General features: G+C 40.0%; 1 protein-coding gene across 1 annotated transcript in view; it reads left to right on the top strand.

The window, feature by feature from the left end:
* LOC135219458 (ethylmalonyl-CoA/methylmalonyl-CoA epimerase-like) overlaps positions 1 to 21,939 on the top strand; it is an 86,114-nt gene extending 64,175 nt beyond the window's left edge. The window contains exon 4 of the mRNA XM_064256249.1: positions 20,919 to 21,939. Within this exon, the coding sequence (XP_064112319.1) occupies positions 20,919 to 21,122 (204 nt within the window). The 3' untranslated portion in view covers positions 21,123 to 21,939. The remainder of the gene's footprint in view (positions 1 to 20,918) is intronic.
* The last annotated feature ends 561 nt before the right edge of the window (positions 21,940 to 22,500 follow it).

The raw sequence follows: 22,500 nt of genomic DNA, 5'->3' as shown, positions 1-22,500 counted from the left end.
AGCTTATGGTACTGTAACTTTGTGCAACATCAAGTTACAGCACCAAAATGCCATTAACAGCGCTGAAAAAGCACCGCAAGATTGAATCCACTGTAAGTGGTGTTGGTGTGGCCGTAAGACAGTGATGTACTGTATATCTTTGTTGGCTCCATGCCAAGTGGTATCCTGATCTTCCAGCTTTTCTTGTTGTCATAACATAACTAATGTGGGTTTAAGGTGGATTAGATACACACTTCGTGTATAGTACTCACATATTTAGTGTCCCTTCACTATGTTACAGGTGCTATATCTTATCTATACATGGTGTTACTGTCCTGATGTTGGCCGCCCTTTTTGGATACTGTTTACCTTCTTCCTTCATTTTTACAGGGCACTGCCAGCATTACAACGTAGAAAAATAGTAATGTATCTCTTTATCAGGGTTATAAAATTTCTTTAAAAAATATATATATATTATATATATATATATATTATATATATATATATATATATATATGGTATAAAATTTCTAAAAAATATATATATATATAGCATTATGGAATCATCATAAAGTATGTGGAAACGATAAACTAGACTATCAAGAGAAAGAAAAAAAATTTATGAAAAAATATTTTTATGAAAAAATTTAAAAAGTTTACCTTGCCTCAATATGGTGTTATAAATCCAATTGTAAAGGGGGCCTAGACATGCGACCCAGCCTGGTTACCCTTTTTGGTGTATTTTTAGGAATGCAAGTACACAAATCAAGATCACTTGGACTCGATGGTGACATGGCAACCTCAGTATGAGGACACTCATCAGCATTGTTGGTGTCCTTAATGGGAGTTACTGGAATATTCTGGGGGGAAACAATTTGGTCAGTAGGCACATTACTAGAGACTGCAGGTGGTGGTAAACTCTGACGTAAGACAGGTACATTCTTATCATCATTAATGGCACCAGTACTATCTGCAGGGGGGACAGGATCTGTCTATGAAACATTTGTGAGATATGCCTCTTGCAAATCACATTGTCAGAATTGGCAAATTTTACCTTGAAATTTTTAGCATTGATTACTTCAGCTACACTACCAGGCAGCCATTCAGCTCAGATGTCAAATTTTTAAAGAAAATCACATCACCCACCAGAAATTTGGATTTAAAATCAGAGTTTTTACCCTTATCAGCCCTAGTTAGAGGAGGTCGTACATGATCTAAATGCCCTGCCAAACAACAATTCTGCTGATGAGCGTCCCATACTAGAATGTATTGTACACCTATAACAGTGTTTCTTGAACTTTCTTGTGCAGCGGACCCCTTATATTAAAATTACTCATGTAGTGGACCCCTTATTATGATAATTTCCCACTTGGGTTTAAAAGTGCTTTCATTGTATAATATACCGTATAGTATACTAATATTGCTACTGAATTATTTATTAATATCTTATCTTCAATATAAATGTACATTTTACTTAAAATAACTTTGACAAAATTATTAATTTTGCAATTTTGCACCCAAATTATAGTGAACTTAACAGTAATGCTTCCTCCTCACATCTCGAACCTTACTTAACCCTTAACCCTCTTACGCCGGAGCGGTAATTAAAAAATTGTCTCCCGTCTGCCGGAGGGGTTTCGGAGTGAGTGCGGAAGCGGAAAAAATATTTTTTTCAAAAAATCACAGCGTGCTTAGTTTTTAAGATTTAAGAGTTCATTTTAGGCTCCTTTTTTGTCATTGCCTGACGTTTAGTATGCAACCATCAGAAATGAAAAAAATTATCATTATCATATATAAATAATGCGATATATGATAGCGCAAAAATGAAATTTCATATATAATTGTATTCAAATCGCGCTGTGCGCAAAACGGTTAAAGGTAACAAGTTACTTTTTTTTCGTTGTAATGTACACTAAATTGCAATCATTTTGGTATATAACACATTGTAAAACGATAAAAACAACACAGAGAAAATATTATCACAAAATAATGCATGAATTCGTAACTCGTGGACGTAAACAAATATTTTTTTCAAAAATTCACCATAAATCTAAATATTGTCCTAGAGACTTCCAATTTCTTTCAAAATGAAGACAAATGATTGAATATTATTATACTGTAAGAGTATTAGCTTACAATTGCAGTTTTCGACCATATATGACGAGTTAAAGTTGACCGAATGTAGAATTTTTTTATATATATATTTTTTATATGCAATTATTTCGGAAATAAGAAAAGCTACAACCTTCAAATATTTTTTGTTTTATTTAACATGAAATTGCACACATTTTCATATATAAAACTCTATGAAATGCCTAATATGAAACTGAGCAAATATTCCAAGAATGGGACGTACGCATTTCGGAGATTTGTGGCGGAGAATCCGCGCGCGGAGGGAAGGAAAGATTTTTTTTTAAATTCACCATAAATCTAAATATTTTGCTAGAGACTTCAAATTTGTTTCAAGATGAAGATAAATGACTGAATATTACTAGACTGTAAGAGTTTTAGCTTACAATTGCGGTTTCGACCATGGGGGGGGGGGGGGGGGGGGGGGGGGGTTTCGGTAGAGTCAAAGTTGACCGACGTGGTTTAGTTTCTATTTATCGTGATTTATATGCAAATATTTCAAAAATGAGAAAAGCTACAACCTTCAATTATTTTTTGTTGCATTCTACATGAAATTGCACACATTTTCATATATAAAACTTTATGTAACGGCTAATTTAAAATGGTGCAAACATTACCACAATCGCACGTATGATTTTTTCGGAAGAGTTACCGCGCGGACGTAAAGAAAATGTTATTTTTTTCATAAATTCACCATAAATCGAAATATTGTGCTAGAGAATTCCAATTTGTTGCAAAATTAAGGTAAATGATTGAATATTACTAAAATATAAGAGTTTTAGCTTACAATCGCGTTTTTCGACCATTTCGGTAAAGTCAAAGTTGACCGAAGGTTGAAATTTTGGCAATTATCGTTATTTATATGAAAATATCTCAAAACTGATAAAAGCTACAATCATGAGTATTTTATTGTTGTATTTTACATAAAAATGCGCACATTTTCATATATAATACTTCATGTAACGGCTAATTTACAATGGTACAAAAATTATGTCAAAGTGACGAAATAATTTCAGAGATGTGTCACAGATACTTTTTAGTGCGGCAAGAAAGAAATTCGCGCTTGCGCGCCTGCGTAACGATTGTAAACAAAACAACACCTTGATCCGTGAACTCCCAGCATCAGGCAAGCGTGATTCAAAAGTTTTAGGCTGGTAGGCCTATAAGTATTTTTCCGCGAATTTTAAAAAAAACTTTTGTAAGTCGACGTAAAATACGTCCAGTCGGCACACGGGAGACAAAAAATGTAGACGTAAAATACGTCCAGTCGGCGTAAGAGGGTTAATAGGACGTCTGTTACCGAGGCAAATTGGAGTAAGCCGAGGATTCTTTCTAAAGATCGCTGTGATATCTTTATGTTCCTGATGAAATGTTTTGTCGCTGATGCTATCTCCTTTACCTTCTTGGTTGGGAGGGATAGCTTGTGGCACTGCAGGTCCCAATGAATACCCAGCCACCTAGACTGCAGAAACCGAATTACTACTTTGGTTGTTGCTCTGCGACATTCTTCTACTGTGCTCGCCCAAATGAGCCAGTCGTCTAGGTAGGCTACCAGCATTATTCCTTGGTTCCTGAGTTCTTGTAATACTGTCTCTCCTAGTTTCGTAAATATCCTGGGTGCAATGTTGAGGCCGAAAGGCATCACCTTGAATGCATAGGATTTTGTGCCCAGGCGGAAGCCTAGATACGGAGAGAAGTTTCTTGCTATCGGAACATGATAATAGGCGTCTGTAAGATCTATAGAGGTGGTGATGGCCCCACTGGGAAGTAAGATCCGCACCTGAGAGACAGTCAGCATACGGAACTTGTCGCAAAGAATGTAAGAATTCTGTTTGGACAAGTCCAGAATTACTCTCATTTTGGAAGAATTCTTCTTTGGAACAGTAAACAGACGTCCCTGGAATTTTAGGCTTTTTATCCTCTTTATAGCCTTTTTCTGTAGGAGATCTTTGGTGTATTCTTTCAGATCTGGTGTGGGTGTCTGAAAGAAGTTCACCGGCGGAGGTGGAGACCCCTTTATCCACCTCCAACCCAGCCCTTTGGAAACAATACTGTGTGCCCAAGGACTGAAGGTCCATCGATCTCGGAACCGGTATAGTCTCCCTCCTACCCGGTTTGTCTCACTGGTTATGTGTTGGTTTATATCCTCTGCCTCCCCTTGCCCCTCTAGCTCTAGGTCTGCCCCGCTGGCGGGACTGACCCCTAGCTCTGCCACCACCGGATTGTCTAGCATAACCCCGAAATGCTCCGGTGGCTTCGTAAGCCGGGTTAAAGGCCGGAGAAGACATCCACGTTGCCGCAGCCATTGATTGCGAGCTCTGTGGAGCTGGTACTAGCATGAACTGTTGCGGCGGAGGTGCTTTGGACGTCGAGGGTTTCGACGCCTGGGCCAGAGGGATAGGCTGTTGGTGTTGCTGGCCTTGAGAAGCTTTGTACGGAGCATAGTACTTCTGCTTCTTCTTTGGCTTTTGGTGCTTTGTTTTTGGTTCGAACTTCCGTTTTGATGGAAGTCCCCAATGAACTCGGAGGCTCTGGTTTGTCCTAGAGGCCTCCTGTAGTACCTTATCTACTTCCTCCTGGGGAAAAAGATTCTTTCCCCAGAATGAGGACTTAAGCAGTCTATTAGACTCTTGCCTAATAGATGCCTCAGCCAACACATATTTTCTGCAGGTTCTCCTGGCTGCAGTAAATTCATGAAGGTCCAACTGAAAAGTCTGCAATAGACTTTTCGTTAGTACCTTGAAGATCTGTTCGTCCCTATAGATGGAGGCCACCAACTCTAGTGATGTCACCGCTTTGATGGACCTAGCCAACCTCGATCTTGCCTCAAACTCCGCTTTCAGCAAGTTTTCAGGCAGTCTAGGAAGTCTGTCTGAAAACGGAGTAGAGGCACAGTCAGGGTCTAACTTCCCGACCGTAAAGGTCGACGGAACATCATGCCAGAATTCCCTAGTGGCTGGTATGAGGAGGGAGGTAGCATCCGTTTCCCTGAGGAGTGGCATAGGGAGATCTTCGTATGCCGCTTGGAGCGTTAGCTCCGCGATCTTGTCCGTAAACGGAGAAGGGACTTCTTGGGGTGTCGTGAAAATAGTATACGACCCCTTGTGTGGTGTCAATTTAGTATTGGTGCATCCCCATTCGGTCAATGTGTGAGCCCAGACAGCTTGGGCTTGTTCCTTCGGAAAAATAACTGTTTCCTTGGGAACTTTATCCATCCTGACCAACGCGTTCTCCGTGAGTCAGACAAAACCATTGAAGGGGAACTGCAGGTCTTTTGTGTGGAACTCGAGATCTGATAGCGGTCGAGTACCCAGTCCCTCGATGGTTAAAGTGCCATCCAAGTAGGGAGCATGGAGGGTGCACCGCCAAGGGTTGTTCTTATCGAATGGCGGTAGTTTCGAGGCATCCGGAACTGCCGGAGTTCCGGAGTGGAGCAGGCCTGCCATCATGTCTTTAATTGGCCTGAGCTGCTCCGCCACGATCTCTGACACGGTCTGAGTGTCCGGGGCAGAGGCCGGTGTTAGAGAATACATTCTCTGATCCAGCCTTTCGTCCACCGCGTCTCTGACTTTGGACAAAAGCTTGTCCGCCAGAAGGTCATGTTGATAATCAAGCTCCGCCGCCTTTGTCTTAGCGGACTTACTCCTCTGTCCTTTGGTAGGAGGAGGAACCTTGGCAGCAAGTGACGAATCTGACGAAGTCGAGGGCCTAGAGGCGGCCAGTGACAACGCTGTCGCTACCGGCGGAGTTGATTTCGAAGCCTTGGATAATGGCTTCAATGCCTGTAAGGTCTTAACCTTGGGTCGGACTGACCTAGATCCTTCCGAAGGTGAAGGAATAGACTTACCAAAGCCCAGGAATGAAGATGAGGAAGAAGGGGTAGGAGAAATAAGAGTGGCTGCTGTAACCTCTTCGCCACTTACCTGCTTATCCATCGGCTCCAGATGGATGTCCAGCGCTGCCACCTCTCCCGTTAACTGCTGATCCTCTGGGGGCGGAGCCATTGCAGCTCGGATGGCTTCCATGATGGGGGCAGCCACATCCTTCTCCACCAATGCCGACGGAGAAGCAGGGAACAGACGGGATCCTAGGTTGCAATCCAGCACGTATGGGCAACCTTGTGGAGTGTTCCGGCCGAACCCAGAAACCCACTGCCTCAGGTTCGCCTTGGTAGTCTTCAGGCTCTCCTCATCCGGCTGGAATTAGGTGGTATTTTTGAGTCTTATTGGCTAGATCTTAAACTAGGTCTGTGACAATATAAATGAGGAACTTATCTAGAAACTATGCACATATAACTGTAGCTTCAAAGCTTACCTCCTCGTTCAAAAATACTGAGACCAGCTCAAAGCAGAGAGAACAGAACTCTGGAAACCAGACCATGTAAGGGGTCTGGCCTTCCTCAGCCATAAAGGAAATGGCACAATGGGCGTGCGACCGGCAGACGTCATGGCCCACCGGATCGCTGAAGTAAGCCGGACACCCTTGGAAGGCGCAGCGGGCTTTCTGTAACATAATATTTTCAATAAGTACTTATTCTCCTTAGGGGAGATACTTATCTAAACTTAAGTCTAATGGGGCATGCAACTTGTCTTAGCATGACATGATTGTGGATAGGCCTGCCGGAGCTAGCCACCACAGTTGTTAGGAGAGAGTGTACTGTATCTCATATATATACATGTAAATCTGAGAAGATCAAGGATGCTCTATTTTTTCCCATGCACACCGGAGGTTCGGTGGGCACCGGAGGTTCGTGGGCACCGGAGGTCTGGTGGGCACCGGAGGTCCGGTGGGCACCGGAGCTAATTGATATGAGATACAAACAATGACAAGGTAGCAAATAAATTTGTTCCCAATGAATCTCCGGTGGGGGTTAGACTACCGGAGCAATCAGGGTTGGAGCCGCGAATGAGTACCGTATCAATTAACCGAGGAGCCCGTCGGGGGGAGGTGTCTCCCAGCCGACATAAGCACCACCGGAGCTTGAATAAGAGATGAACAACAACTCTTATTACAAAATACAGGAATTAGTAATAACTTCCCTAATACGATCTCTCTAAGCCGACGGAGTTCTCCAACGGCGGAGCTCCTGTTAAGTAATTACTATCGTATTACCTACCCCTCGGCCCTGTCCCTTGTCTCCCCTGAGCAGTAGCGGGGAAGGAGGGGAGGGGCTATAAGGGAGGATGGAGGGGAAGGAGATGAGAGGGGGAAAGGGTGGATTCGCAAATGGCGGTCCGTTAAAGACTGGCCATAGACGCGATCACCCATGGCCCACCTGCCGATTACGAGTATCGTTGACCAATAGGGAGACAAATCATCTGAAAGACAAGGTAGGAAACCTATGACCAATTAGATCCATTCGAAAATGGCATTAATTTCGGGGAAACTAGATGCCAACGGGCTTCCCTGGACAAGATGGTCATTAACCCTTTACTGCCGACTGGACGTATTTTACGTCGACATTTTTTGTCTCTCGTGTGCCGACTGGACGTATTTTACGTCGACTTACAAAAGTTTTTTTTAAAATTCGCGGAAAAATACTTATAGGCCTACCAGCCTAAAACTTTTGAATCACGTGCCTTGGGGGATGCTGGGAGTTCACGGATCAAGGTGTTGTTTTGTTTACAATCGTTACGCAGGCGCGCAAGCGAGAATTTCTTTCTTGCCGCACTAAAAAGTATCTGTGACACATCTCTGAAATTATTTCGTCACTTTGACATAATTTTTGTACCATTGTAAATTAGCCGTTACATGAAGTATTATATATGAAAATGTGCGCATTTTTTTGTAGAATACAACAATAAAATACTCATGATTGTAGCTTTTATCAGTTTTGAGATATTTTCATATAAATAACGATAATTGCCAAAATTTCAACCTTCGGTCAACTTTGACTCTACCAAAATGGTAGAAAAATGCAATTGTAAGCTAAATCTCTTATATTTTAGTAATATTCAATCATTTACCTTAATTTTGCAACTAATTGGAAGTCTCTAGCACAATATTTCGATTTATGGTGAATTTATGAAAAAATAACATTTTCTTTACGTCCGCGCGGTAACTCTTCCGAAAAAATCATACGTGCGATTGTGGTAATGTTTGCACCATTTTAAATTAGCCGTTACATAAAGTTTTATATATGAAAATGTGCGCAATTTCATGTAGAATACAACACAAAATAATTGAAGGTTGTAGCTTTTCTCATTTTTGAAATATTTGCATATAAATCACGATAAATAGAAAAAAACCCACGTTCGGTCAACTTTGACTCAACCAAAATGATAGAAAAACGCAATTGTAAGCTAAAACTCGTACAGTCTAGTAATATTCAGTCATTTATCTTCATCTTTAAACAAATTCGAAGTCTTTAGCAAAATATTTAGATTTATGGTGAATTTAAAAAAAAAATCTTTCCTTCCCTCCGCGGGCGGATTATCCGCCACAAATCTCCGAAATGTGTACGTCCCATTCTCGTAATATTTGCTCCGTTTCATTAGGCATTTCATAGAGTTTTATATATGAAAATGTGCGCAATTTCATGTTGAATAAAACGAAAAATATTTGAAGGTTGTAGCTTTTCTTATTTCCGAAATAATTGCATATAAAAAATATATATATATAAAAAATTCGATATTTGGTCAACTTTAACTCGTCAGATATGGTCGAAAACTGCAATTGTAAGCTAATACTCTTACAGTATAGTAATATTCAATCAATTGTCTTCATTTTGAAAGAAATTGGAAGTCTCTAGGACAATATTTAGATTTATGGTGAATTTTTGAAAAAAAATATTTGTTTACGTCTGCACGTTACGAATTCATGCATTATTTTGTGATAATATTTTCTCTGTGTTGCTTTTATCGTTTTACAATGTGTTATATACCAAAATGATTGCAATTTAGTGTACATTACAACAGAAAAAAAGTAACTTGTTACCTTTAACCGTTTTGCGCACAGCGCGATTTGAATACAATTATATATGAAATTTCATTTTGCGCTATCATATCGCATTATTTATATATGATAATGATAATTTTTTTCATTTCTGATGGTTGCATACTAAACTTCAGCCAATGACAAAAAAGGAGCCAAAAATGAACTCTTAATCTTGAAAACTAAGAGCGCTGTGATTTTTTGAAAAAAATATTTTTTCCGCTTCTGCGGTCACTCTGAAACACCTCCGGCACACAGGAGACAATTTTTTTTTTTTACCGCTTCGGCGTTTAAGGGTTAACTGGTAACGTAGCCCTGCTACCCCGTGGGTCACTTATGATACTTTCGCCATCGGCCGAGGGCCACGTAAATTGATGTGCATAGGCTAGCCTATGTCATATAATATGGTACATCGAACTGGCTATAATAGCGTAATAACTTCCTTGAACCTAACACTTTTGTACATAACACTTTTGTAACTGAGAGCCTATCCAGGTTTCATTGACCGTGAACCAGCGTGTATAAGGATTGAGCCTATGCTACCTTGGGCCTTTAGACAAAGCCTATGTAAGTACTTGATAAGGCATACTGAAGAAAGAGGGGGAATATTCCAGCCTCTCTTCAACACTGGAAATTTAGAATTTTATTTCAATATTCCCATGTGAACCTTAACACGCTACTCTCAGATAATGGGTCAGCTAATAAAAACCTTCTTACGACTATACATGCATAAATGATATAGGCTAGTCACTAAATCAAAAATAAAGCGAGCGAGAGAGAGAGGCTTAATTAAGCCTCATGAAGACGGAAAAAAGAAGGATTTATTCCTTCTCATATCTCCAAAAGTCGGGATATGTGTACTTTTATCCTAACATTACTAATACTGGCTGTGTAGGAACTCTCTTTCTCGCTTTGTAAAGTGACTATTCTAACTAGGTCTATTTGCGGGACTCGGCTTTGTTTACATCGCCACCATTACGAGATGCGATCTCGTTATTTCTTAAATCTAAAATCACTTAAGTCTAAGTTTTTTAAAACAGCGATCTAACAGCATGCCGATCCTAGCAAAATATTATTAAAGGTATGTGAAGAGCGACACAGCAATAATCAGTAAATAAGTATCTAGATAGCTGGATCAAAACACAGCCATGCTTTGTGTACGCTCTCGGATGGCTGCACATGGCCGTCACCCCGCGCTCAGATATTAAAAACGATTACGTGGGTCTATTACCAAATTTCTTTAACTTTTCTTATTGAAAACAGAAATTGGGGTACATTTGAGCCTCGGCCATCTTGAAATAAATCCAAATTCTTGTGAGAAAGTACGCACAATTCAAAAAGCTTTTTGCACTCACAAGTCGAAAAGAAGGATGACAGATGGCGCTAGCATCGGGCGGTGGCAGGGTGGTCCAAGACGGTGCGGTTGAGATTGCTGTTACGGCGCACCCCACATATGTATGTTGATGAAGGAATAATCTAAATGGAAGACGACCTGTGAATAGTGGCTTTCACACGCCCTTTCTTTATACACGACGCCCTTAGGGTGCTCGTGCGAGGGTAGTAACCTCTGCATACCAATGCTAAAACTTTCTCTGGTATATTTGGAAACTAGTTATATCAGAAAAGTAGCAAGAAGGACCTTTTCACCGGCGAACACAGGTCGACCCAGAAAACAACCCATTGTTGTAGCTTTTATTAGTTTTGAAATACAGTGGTACCTCAACATATGAAAGGCTCAACTTACGAAAAACTCGAAATACGAAAGCAAATACGAAGATTTTTTTTGCTCTACATACGAAAATTGTCAAGATACAAAAGGTTGTTGCTCTAAAGTCCGAGATTCGCCCGGACCACTGATAACAATTTTAAAATTCGCACGCCGCCAACTGAGTAGACTCACCACCATCCTCCCGCTCTCCCATTGGTTCCTGATGCTAGTCACCGCCATAAGATCCTGCTCTCCTATTGGTCAGCATCTCTCCCATGATCCCATCATGCATCTACATAGCGTTGTGCTTTTTTGGCCACTCGACGGCATCATCGGTATCGTAAGCACGCGGAATTCGTTCGTTCTATACGATTTCGTTTATTAACCTAAATTCGTTAGTGATTTTGTTGTAGTACTACTTTATCGTGTTGTGTGGGAACTTTACTACATATGTATACGTACTACATAACTTAATTACGTACAGTATGTACGTAGTCATGGGTCCCAAGAAAATTGAAGTAGGAAAGAAGAGGATGCTTTCTTTGGAGACAAAAAAGGAGATTATCAAGGAGTATGAAGCTGGCATGCGATTGAGTGGTGATCGCCAAGGAATATGGCCGAAATCTGTCGACAATAGGCACCATCCTTAAGCAGAAGGAAGCCATCAAAGCAACTACACCTTCCAAGGGCGTGACTATTTTATCTAGCAAGAGGAGTCATGTGCACGACTAGATGGAATGGCTGCTGCTTGTCTAGATAAAAGACAAAGAAATCGCTGGCGATACAATAACCGAGACGGCAATCTGCCACAAGGCCAGCGCTGTTTTCAGCAATTTGATTGCCCAGGCTGAAGACGACGGAGGAGAAGGGACATCGACACCAACCCCAGACTTCAAGGCTTCTCATGGGTGGTTCGAAAAATTTCGTAAACAGACTGGCATCCATTCGGTGGTGCGGCATGGGGAGGTGGCCAGCTCAGACACCAAAGCGGCCGAAGCCTTTATTAAGACGTTCAACAAGGAAGGCTACAGTTCTCAGCAAGTCTTCAACTGCAATGAGACTGGCCTTTTTTGGAAAAAATGCCTCGTCGGACATACATAACGCAGGAAGAGAAGAAGCTACCTGGGCATAAGCCTATGAAAGATAGGCTTACGCTCGCACTTTGTTTGAACGCCAGTGGGGATTGCAAGGTGAAGCCCCTACTTGTCTATCATTTGGAGACTCCACGAGCCTTCAAGGCCCACAAAGTGCTAAAGGAGATGCTTCCAGTGATGTGGAGGGCTAATGCGAAAGCCTGGGTAATGAGACTTGTTCACGGAGTGGGTAAATCTGTGTTTCGGCCTGACAGTGAAGAAATTCTTGAAAGAGAAGCACCTCCCTCTGAAATGTCTGCTGTTGTTGGACAATGCCCCTGCTCACCCTCCTGGCCTCGAGGAAGATATCCAAGCAGAGTATTCGTTTACCAAGGTTCTTTTTCTTCTGCCTAACACCACCCCTCTCCTCCGGCCCATGGACCAGCAAGTGATATCGAGCTTCAAGAAGCTGTATACGAAACATCTTTTCAAGAGATGTTTTGACATCACCGGTACCACAAACCTCACCTTGCATGAATTTTGGAAGGAGCATTTTGATGTTGTGATATGCATCCAACTCATCGATCAAGCTTGGTAGGAGGTTTCGAGGCAAACCTTGAATTCTTCGTGGAGGAAACTCTGGCCTGATTCCGTATCCGCTCGAGACTTCGAGGGATTCAACGTGGGTGAAGCTGGTGCTGCAGATTCAGGAACAGTTGACGGTCCTGAAACTGTTTCGCAACCAGATCTTAACGAGATCGTTGCACTCAGCAAGTCCATAGGGCTGGTCGTCGACGAGGACGACATCAATGACCTTCTCGAGGAGCACCAAGAGGAGCTTATGACGGATGACCTGAAGGAGTTGGAGGCCATGCAACATAACGACGTTCAAGAAGAGTTCTCTAGCAGCGGTGAGGAGGAGGACGACCCTGTGATAACGGCAGAAATTAAGGATGCTCTAGCTGCTTTTCATAAGGTGCAATCATTCGAAGAAAAGAGACACCCCGAAAAGGCTTACACAGGTCGTATGTTTGCACAGTTCGATGACATTTGCCTGAGTCATTTCAGGAGCATTGTGAAAAGTAGGCAGAAGCAATCTTCCTTGGATAGTTATTTTTTAAAAGAGGCCTTTAGTAGGAGTAAGCAAAAAGGAAGATCCAATTGATACTACAAAAAAACAAAGTTGAAAGTGGTGAAGAAGACAAAAAAAAAATTTAATAGTAAGTTTTTTGTAAAGTTAAGTGTTAGTTTTGATAACCCTCTTACGCCGACTGGACATATTTTACGTCAACATTTTTTGTCTCCCGTGTGCCGACTGGACGTATTTTACGTCGACTTACAAAAGTTTTTTTTTAAATTCGCAGAAAAATACTTATAGGCCTACCAGCCTAAAACTTTGAATCACGCGCCTTGGGGGATGCTGGGAGTTCACGGATCAAGGTGTTGTTTTGTTTACAATCATTACACAGGCGCGCAAGCGCGAATTTCTTTCTTGCCGCACTAAAAAGTATCTGTGACACATCTCGGAAATTATTTCGTCACTTTGACATAATTTTTGTACCATTGTAAATTAGCCGTTACATGAAGTATTATATATGAAAATGTGCGCATTTTTATGTAGAATACAACAATAAAATACTCATGATTGTAGCTTTTATCAATTTTGAGATATTTTCATATAAATAACGATAATTGCCAAAATTTCAACCTTCGGTCAAATTTGACTCTACCGAAATGGTCGAAAAACGCAATTGTAAGCTAAAACTCTTACAGTCTAGTAATATTCAGTCATTTATCTTCATCTTGAAACAAATTTGAAGTCTCTAGCAAAATATTTAGATTTATGGTGAATTTAAAAAAAAATCTTTCCTTCCCTCCGCGCGCGGATTCTCCGCCACAGATCTCCGAAATGCGTACGTACCATTCTCGGAATATTTGGTCCGTTTCATATTAGGCATTTCATAGAGTTTTATATATGAAAATGTGTGCAATTTCATGTTAAATAAAACAAAAAATATTTGAAGGTTGTAGCTTTTCTTATTTCCGAAATAATTGCATATAAAAAATATATATATAAAAAAATTCTACATTCGGTCAACTTTAACTCATCAGATATGGTCGAAAACTGCTATTGTAAGCTAATACTCTTACAGTATAGTAATATTCAATCATTTGTCTTCATTTTGAAAGAAATTGGAATTCTCTAGGACAATATTTAGATTTATGGTGAATTTTTGAAAAAAATATTTGTTTACGTCCGCGAGTTACGAATTCATGCATTATTTTGTGATAATATTTTCTCTGTGTTGCTTTTATCGTTTTACAATGTGTTTTATACCAAAAGGATCGCAATTTAGTGTACATTACAACGGAAAAAAAAGTAACTTGTTACCTTTAACCGTTTTGCGCACAGCGCGATTTGAATACAATTATATATGAAATTTCATTTTTGCGCTATCATATATCGCATTATTTATATATGATAATGATAATTTTTTTCATTTCTGATGGTTGCATACTAAACTTCAGCCAATGACAAAAAAAGGAGCCAAAAATGAACTCTTAATCTTGAAAACTAAGTGCGCTGTGATTTTTTGAAAAAAATATTTTTTCCGCTTCCGCGCTCATTCTGAAACCCCTCCGGCAGACGGGAGACAATTTTTTTTTTTACCGCTTTGGCGTAAGAGGGTTAATGTGTTTCATAAAGTTAAGTGTACGTACTATAAGAAGTTTTCTGCCATTTGTCCTCCTCCTCTGTCACCACTTTCGGAGATAGCCTCACTTGAAAGGGAAGGTTCCACATTTTACTACATACGTACGTATGTACGTACAGTATTTCTTGTATACCATGTATACTAATACACTTTATTTACAGGTACATACATATTAGCACTGGTACGTATTAATTTAGGTATTGAAAGTTCCAAACTGTTGTTGTATTTCATTGTATATTGGTCAATTTAGCTTTATTATAAAATTTACTGGGGTGTTTTTGGAGGGCTTGGAACGGATTAGGCATTTTACATGTAAAATGTGGTTCAAGATACGAAAAGCTCATGTTACGAAGGCCGCCTCGGAATGGATTAATTTCGTATGTCGAGGTACCACTGTATTCCATAGATTCCAATGCTGAGGCATCCTGCGGAGACAAGAACAGAGCCACCGGCTACACCTGCTCCAAAGACAATCCCACCTTCAGGCGAACGACATCTGGGTTAAGATAGCGAGACATAAAAAAAGTAGAGCTCGTAGCACAGTACTTCCTAGCCCTGTGAGAGGCAGAAGTAGTAACTTGGCAGAGCCTCTAGAGCGAAGCGAACTGTCCTGGTCCAAAACAAAGGCGTTATGAGGGCCAGCTGGCTAATGCCATTCTTTAAGGACAGGACTTTGATATTCATACCACTTAATAAGGTGACTTGGGACATCTCCAAACCACATATGATTTTTGCCTCTGACCTTCGGTTTTGTGACGCCAGGGCGATTTATCCCGAAGTAGACCTCCAATCAAATGAGGAGTTTTTTTCTAAGTAATTTATTTTGCTAGATATGAATTTTTCATTATGGTAAAAAAATAAACCCTATAAATTAGGAAAACAAAATTTATAAAAAAAAAAGACTAAACAAAAATTGGAAAAAAGGGCTTCATTTGATTGTTCTATAACGTTTTTCTGAGTTATATACCAAATTCCAATGTTATAGCTTTAAAACTAAGTGAGAAGATAGATTTTGAAGGTCAATAACTATAGTTTTGAGATACGGGCGTTCAAGTTTTTCTTCGTATTTTGATAACGACAATGTTAATAAATAATGATTATTATGAATGTATTTTTTTTTGTGTATTAATAAACCAAAACTATTTTATTTATCATAATTTAATCATATATGATGATCCGTTTGCTCATATATCATACGCAACTCTCTCTCTCTCCTTCACTAACTCGGCTTATTACAGCGAATTTTCTTCTTCTGTACGTTAGCTAGATGTTTTCCTAGTATTTTTATGTTTTGGCGTGATGAAATTCTTGCCGAAACAAAAATAAACAAACGTAAATGCAAGAGAATGTCAAGAGGTGAAATTCGAAGTTGTACTCTCTTTTTACAAAGACAATGTTAACCCTTAAACGCCGAATGGACGTATTGAACGTCGAGTCAAAATCTCCCCCGATTTCCGAATGGACGTACCATATGTCGGCTCAAAAAAGTTTTTTTAAAAATTCGCGGAAAAATACTTATAGGCCTACCAGCCGAAAACTTTTGAATCACGCGCCTTGGGGGATGCTGGGAGTTCACAGATCAAGGCGTTGTTTTGTTTACAATCGTTACGCAGGCGCGCAAGCGCGAATTTCTTTCTTATCGCATTAAAAAGTATCAGTGACACATCTCAAAAATTATTTAGTCACTTTGACATAATTTTTGCACCGTTTTAAATTATCCGTTACATGAAGTATTATATATGAAAATGTGTGCAATTTCATTTAGAATACAACAAAAAAATACTCATGATTGTAACTTTTATCAGTTTTGAAATATTTTCATATAAATAACGATAAGTGCCAAAATTTCAACCTTCGGTCAACTTTGACTCGACCGAAATGGTCGAAAAACGCAATTGTAAGCTAAAACGCTTATATTGTAGTAATATTCAACTATTTACCTTAATTTTGCAACAAATTGGAAGTCTCTAGCACAATATTTCGGTTTATGGTGAATTTATGAAAAAACTTTTTCTTTACGTCCGCGCGGTAACTCTTCCGAAAAAAATCATACATGCGATTGTGGTAATGTTTGCACCATTTTAAAATTAGCCGTTACATAAAGTTTTATATATGGAAATGTGCGCAATTTCATGTAGAATACAACGAAAAATAATTGAAGGTTGTAGCTTTTCTCATTTTCAAAATATTTGCATGTAAATCACGATAAATAGAAAAAAAACCACGTTCTGTCAACTTTGACTCTACCAAAATGGTCGAAAAATGCAATTGTAAGCTAAAACTCTAATATTTTAGTAATATTCAATCATTTACCTTCATTTTGCAACAAATTGGAAGTCTCTAGCACAATATTTCGATTTATGGTGAATTTATGAAAAAAACTTTCCTTCCCTCCGCGCGCGGATTCTCCGCCATTGAATTCTCGGAAAATGTGCTCCGTTTCATATTAGGCATTTCATAGAGTTTTATATATCAAAATGTGCACAATTTCATGTAAAATAAAAAGAAAAATATTTGAAGGTTGTAGCTTTTCTCATTTTCGAAATATTTGCATATAAATCACGATAAATAGAAAAAAAACCACGTTAGGTCAACGTTGACTCTACCGAAATGGTCGAAAAACGCAATTGTAAGATAAAACTCTTACAGTATCGTAATATTCAATAATTTGTATTCATTTTGAAACAAATTGGAAGTCTCTAGAACAATATTTAGATTTACGGTGAATTTTTGAAAAAAAAAATTTTACGTCCTCGCGTTACGAATTCGTACATCATTTTGTGATAATATTTTTCCGGTGTTGCTTTTATTGTTTTACAATGTAGTATATATCAAAATGATTGCAATTTAGTGTACAATACAACGAAAAAAAAGAAACTCGTTAGCTTTTACCGTTTTTTGCACAGCGTGATTTTAATACAATTATGTATGAATTTTTTTTTTCGCTATCATAAATCGCATTATTCACATATGATAATGATATTATTTTTCATTTCTGATGATTGCATACTAAACTTCAGGCAATGACAAAAAAAGGAGCCAAAAATGAACTCTTAATCTTCAAAACTAAGCGTGCTGTGATTTTTTGAGAAAAATTATTTTTTCCGCTTCCGCGCTCACTCAAAACCGGCTCCGGTATTCGGGGAAGTTTTTTATTTTTACTGCTTTGGCGTTTAAGGGTTAATAAATCATGATTATTATGAATTTCATATTCCTTTTTGGGTATTAATAAACCAAAACTATGTTATTTATTATAAATTAAGATCCCTTTGCTCATAGATCATAGCCTGGGGGACAGTGTGACATGTGCTTCAGGCGTTTACTTACTACGCAACCCTCCCTCTCTCTCTCTCTCTTCACTAACTATGCTAATATCGCATATATATATTATGATATTCTGTAATCATATTAGAGCGAATTTTCTTTGTCTTTATGTTAGCCAGATGTTTTCCTTGTCTTTTCCTCATTGGCATGATGAAATTCTTGCCGAAACATAGATAAATATATGTAAAAGCAAGCGAATGTCAGAGGTGTAACTCGAACATGTAGACTACTTGAAGTCTGTGCTCTCACTGATCATGGTTAACTTGTTGATACTCCGTTGATACTCCCCTCTGCGACCCACGGAATCTCTACAGATGCCATTTCTCACAATTTCTTTGACAATAATTATAAAAATTTACGATAACAGAAGAAATATTGCATTTTCTTGTACGGATGAATGTTTTAGGCTTATTGAGTTATATTTACTAATTACCCAGTAACTACGAAAGCAAGAGGAATTTTGACGAAATATTTCGTATATGTATTCTCAATTGCCATATGAAGCTCCATGAATTTTTTCATGACTGCATTTTTTGCCCTATACCCCCATATATAGGGGTTCCGGCTGGCCCCCTTAACCCGAGGGATGCTGGAAAGAAGGTTTGGGATCCTGCGTAGCTCCCACCAATGCTTCCAAGCAAGGATGGAAAACGACCGAGCCTGAGACCTACTTTCCAAATTGTTGAACCCACGAATGAGATCAACAACTTTTGAAAAGGAAGACAAAAACTCTTGCGTGTCTCCCTCCTCCTGCTCTGGCAACAGAGACCGACGATGAGAAGGATGTGTAGGCTCCTCTAAGGTACCTTCATTAAAATTAATGGTAGGATCAGCAGCCAAACGGCCCGAAACACCAACTAACCTTTCTGGGCTGGGTCCACGCGTCTGCTCCCGAGACAAACCTATTATAACACTACAAACATCACCGCATTCTACTCCAACAGATGATTCATTAACATGTCCGTGAATGGTCACGGGCATGGCTGACTTACGAACGTGAGTTGGAGAGGAATCCTGAACACTTCAGATCGAAGAATAATCCTTGAGAATCGAACTCTAAGAAGCATCAGTGCGAGGGGCAGGCAAACACTCCTGCTGCAGCAACTTCACACTCGCCACCTTCGACCTATTGACAGGCGCTGTGAGATCCTTACGGCGACGAATAGGCCTTGGAGAAGTAGCACTTGCATCAAGTGCATGGACAGGGGAGGTTGCAACACGCTCGCAATGTGCATGGAGGGGGGGAGGTTGCAACATACTTGAGACGTGCACGGATGGGGAAGTTGCAACATGCTCATGATTCGATGCAGAGGATGAAGCAGCTGCTGCAGAATACACAATGGAAGATACACTACACTCTCAGGGGAGGTTGCAACACGCTCGCGATGTGCATGGACGAGGGAGGTTGCAACACTCGAGACGTGCACGGACAGGAGAAATTGCCACACGCCTGCGATTCGATGCAGAGGACGGAGCCACTAATACTCTCCGAAACACCAACATTCTTGAGAACACGTCTTCATAGTTCCTCCCTCATAGGCAAAGAATGAGCAAAATCCTTAGCCTTTCAATGCTTGATATGCCGACATGGTGCAGAGGGGGAAGATGGAGAAGATAGCACTGGTTCCGTAAGTGATCTCTTCGCAGGAGGCGAGGACGAAGGAACGCGTTTCCTTCCAGTGCTCCCAGCCGACAAGGCAGCCAACTTAACATCGAAAACAGAGTCCAACCTCTTGAGCACTGCCTGGCGTATATCCTCAGACTGATCTGCAAGAGAAGGCTCTGATGACATGGAAGGGAGAAGTAGCGAACGGAGCAGCAGAGATGACGTCGCAATGGAGAGGCAGTGCTCAGATGATGACTGGGAGTGACGTCACAAGCGGTGATGACGTCACAGCCTCCCCTCAGTGAGAAGGGGAATCAGACGCCAATGGCGGAGGAATACACAATGATGAATTCTGTGACGTCACAGCTTCCCTCTGACTTGAAAATGTGGCAACAGTCACTGACGGAGCAATACAAGATGGCTGACCTTGACTACCCACGAAGACAAGGCTGGGAGGAAGGGGGGATGGCCTGGCCAGCCTGAGGAGGAAAGGGGGTAGCGAGCCTCTAAAAGGCGCGCAAGCAACCCCTCCAGGACGGGGTACCCCCTAGTCTGAGCGTCTTCCAATTGCCGCCATCTTGGACGCCTCCGACTCTGGAAGAAATGAGAATGATGAAAAAATAAAGCCTCCCCCTCCCCAGGAATCAAATTAATTCCCAGAGAAGAAGGGGCAACATTACAAACATCAGCCTGGTGGCCTCCTGATACTTCCAGTAACAAATCAAAGGAAGAAAAGGGAGAAGACACAGGAACAAGTCTACTATGAGGGTTGAATACTGCATGAGACGAAACATAAGGAAGGGGCGAGAAACCTTCCCATGAAGGAAGAGTCGAAACCCTCCGATGTTCTCTCTTGCAATAAAATGACTTCCACTGCTCTTAAGGCCATGCCCAGCATCCCATGCAAGGATTCATAGCACAAAAATTAGAACGGTACCTGCACGACGTGGGGGTCAGCCGCTGCTGAAGCCAAAGACAAGAACACAGAAAACCTGGAATTCCGGGGCACACACGTTGACGAGGCCAAGAAGGAGTAGGAGAAGTTATAATGTCTGCCACACACACACACACACACACACTAAACGCAAGCGAAACGGGCAATGAACTGGGTAAATGCCAAGAGAGGTAAACACTACTCTCACCCAGGCGGTCAATGAAAGACTGATGAGTGATCGTAGGTGAATGGTCGTCGACCATCCTTCACCCGATATACGCATGCGTGCCAGATATCACAAGATTCCTTGCTTTCATCTGTTTTTTAACTGGATCCAGCTAGGCGCTAGAAATTATCCTATTGTTAAGACCGAAGGTTTGTTCGCATATGAACAAAATAAAAGATGTTCACTCAAAATAGCAGCATAAGGGTAGATTTTTGTCTGTCTAGGTTAGTAATGCAGTTCACATTTCTATTAAAATATCCAAATACTTATATGTATATATTTATATTTTCAGAATTTCTTGGACAAAAACAAGAATGGAGGTATGCACCACATTTGCATAGAGGTTAATGATATAAAAGCTGCCATGGAGGACCTCAAAGCTCAGAACATCCGATGTTTGAGTAAAGAACCCAGGATAGGTGCTCATGGAAAACCTGTTGTATTTTTACACCCTAAAGATTGTGCAGGGGTTTTAGTGGAATTAGAGGAGGCTTAAATATCTTATGTAATTGATTTTCAGTTTTGTATAGATCTTTTGTGGGGTTGAAGATTATTTTAGTTGATTTGGAATGTATTTTAGTTTAAAGTTGGACAGTAAACTGTCATACACTAATGCAAATAGTAGTTGTAAAGAAATGTGGAACATTTTGTGTATATAGATAATTTGATTTTTCGGTATAAACACAGTATAGCAAGAAAATGTCTTTGTATGAAAATCCATATTTTATATGAAAATAAGTCTGTAATAACCAGGAACTTTTGAACATCATTGCTGTTAATAGATGACTTTTGGACTCCTTTAGCTCTTTGAATCTTTTAATTGTTACTAATAGAAATAATTTCTGAAAAAGAATGTAAGTAAAGATATAACAATTCTACAGCTAATTTGATATTAGTTAAAGATGGGATTTTGAATTAGATCAAGTATTTATTCCGAATGTGTACATAAACCTGCAAAGGACCATACATGCAAAATCTGGATTGTTTATTGTTGATATAACTTATTTGCCAGACATAGCTAAGAGAAGCTGGACAGAATAAATGCTTTAAATTTATTGAAGCTTGTATCTTCACTCAGGGTTGCTGTGGATACATGTATTATCCGAAACATTCAATATGCAAAGCTGTCAGAATTGGAATGCTTTTTTGTGGTAAATATCAAAGTGCTTATAAATGAACATTCCAGAAGTTTTTATGAGGGTTGGAGTTATGGAAATTGGCATGTACGTAAGTAGTGAAAAGGGCACACTACCAACTCCCTCCCCCCCTGTGAAAACTATTAAAAAGGAAAATAAATCCGGCAAAATATCCAAGCTTTTGTTTTTTTATAGAGGACCAGCCAAATTGTAATTGTAGATTGTTTTTACATTAATAAATTAGTTTCTTTGAAGCTATAATGTCTATTTGTTTCACAAATAGCCCAAATACCCGATGTGCCCATTTCAAAAGTCGTGAAATGTTCCGGAGTGGAATTCCAAAAGGTAAGAAGAGCTTACACGGGTAGGTAAGCACTTGCATGACCATGGGAATTACGTAAGTTCCTATATTGGAAAGACCGGATAAGTTTAGAAAGATTATTTCGATTTGTATATTTTTTTCCTTTTTTGTGATTAGTGCAAATGAATTTTTGTTTTTTGTGACTACAAGTAAGCCTTTTCTTCTTCTTACATTGTTTTGTTTGTATGGTGCTTTTACGTTGCATGGAACCAGTGGTTATTCAGCAACAGCAACGGGACCAACGGCTTTACGTGACTTCTGAACCACGTCGAGAGTGAACTTCTATCACCAGAAATACACATCTCTCACTCCTCAATGGAATGGCCGAGAATCGAACCCGCGACCACCGAGGTGGGACGCCAACACCATACCAACCA

Source organism: Macrobrachium nipponense, chromosome 1 (genome assembly GCF_015104395.2).
Source record: "Macrobrachium nipponense isolate FS-2020 chromosome 1, ASM1510439v2, whole genome shotgun sequence".
NCBI lineage: Eukaryota > Metazoa > Arthropoda > Malacostraca > Decapoda > Palaemonidae > Macrobrachium > Macrobrachium nipponense.
This window is presented reverse-complemented; position numbering and strand designations above follow the sequence as displayed.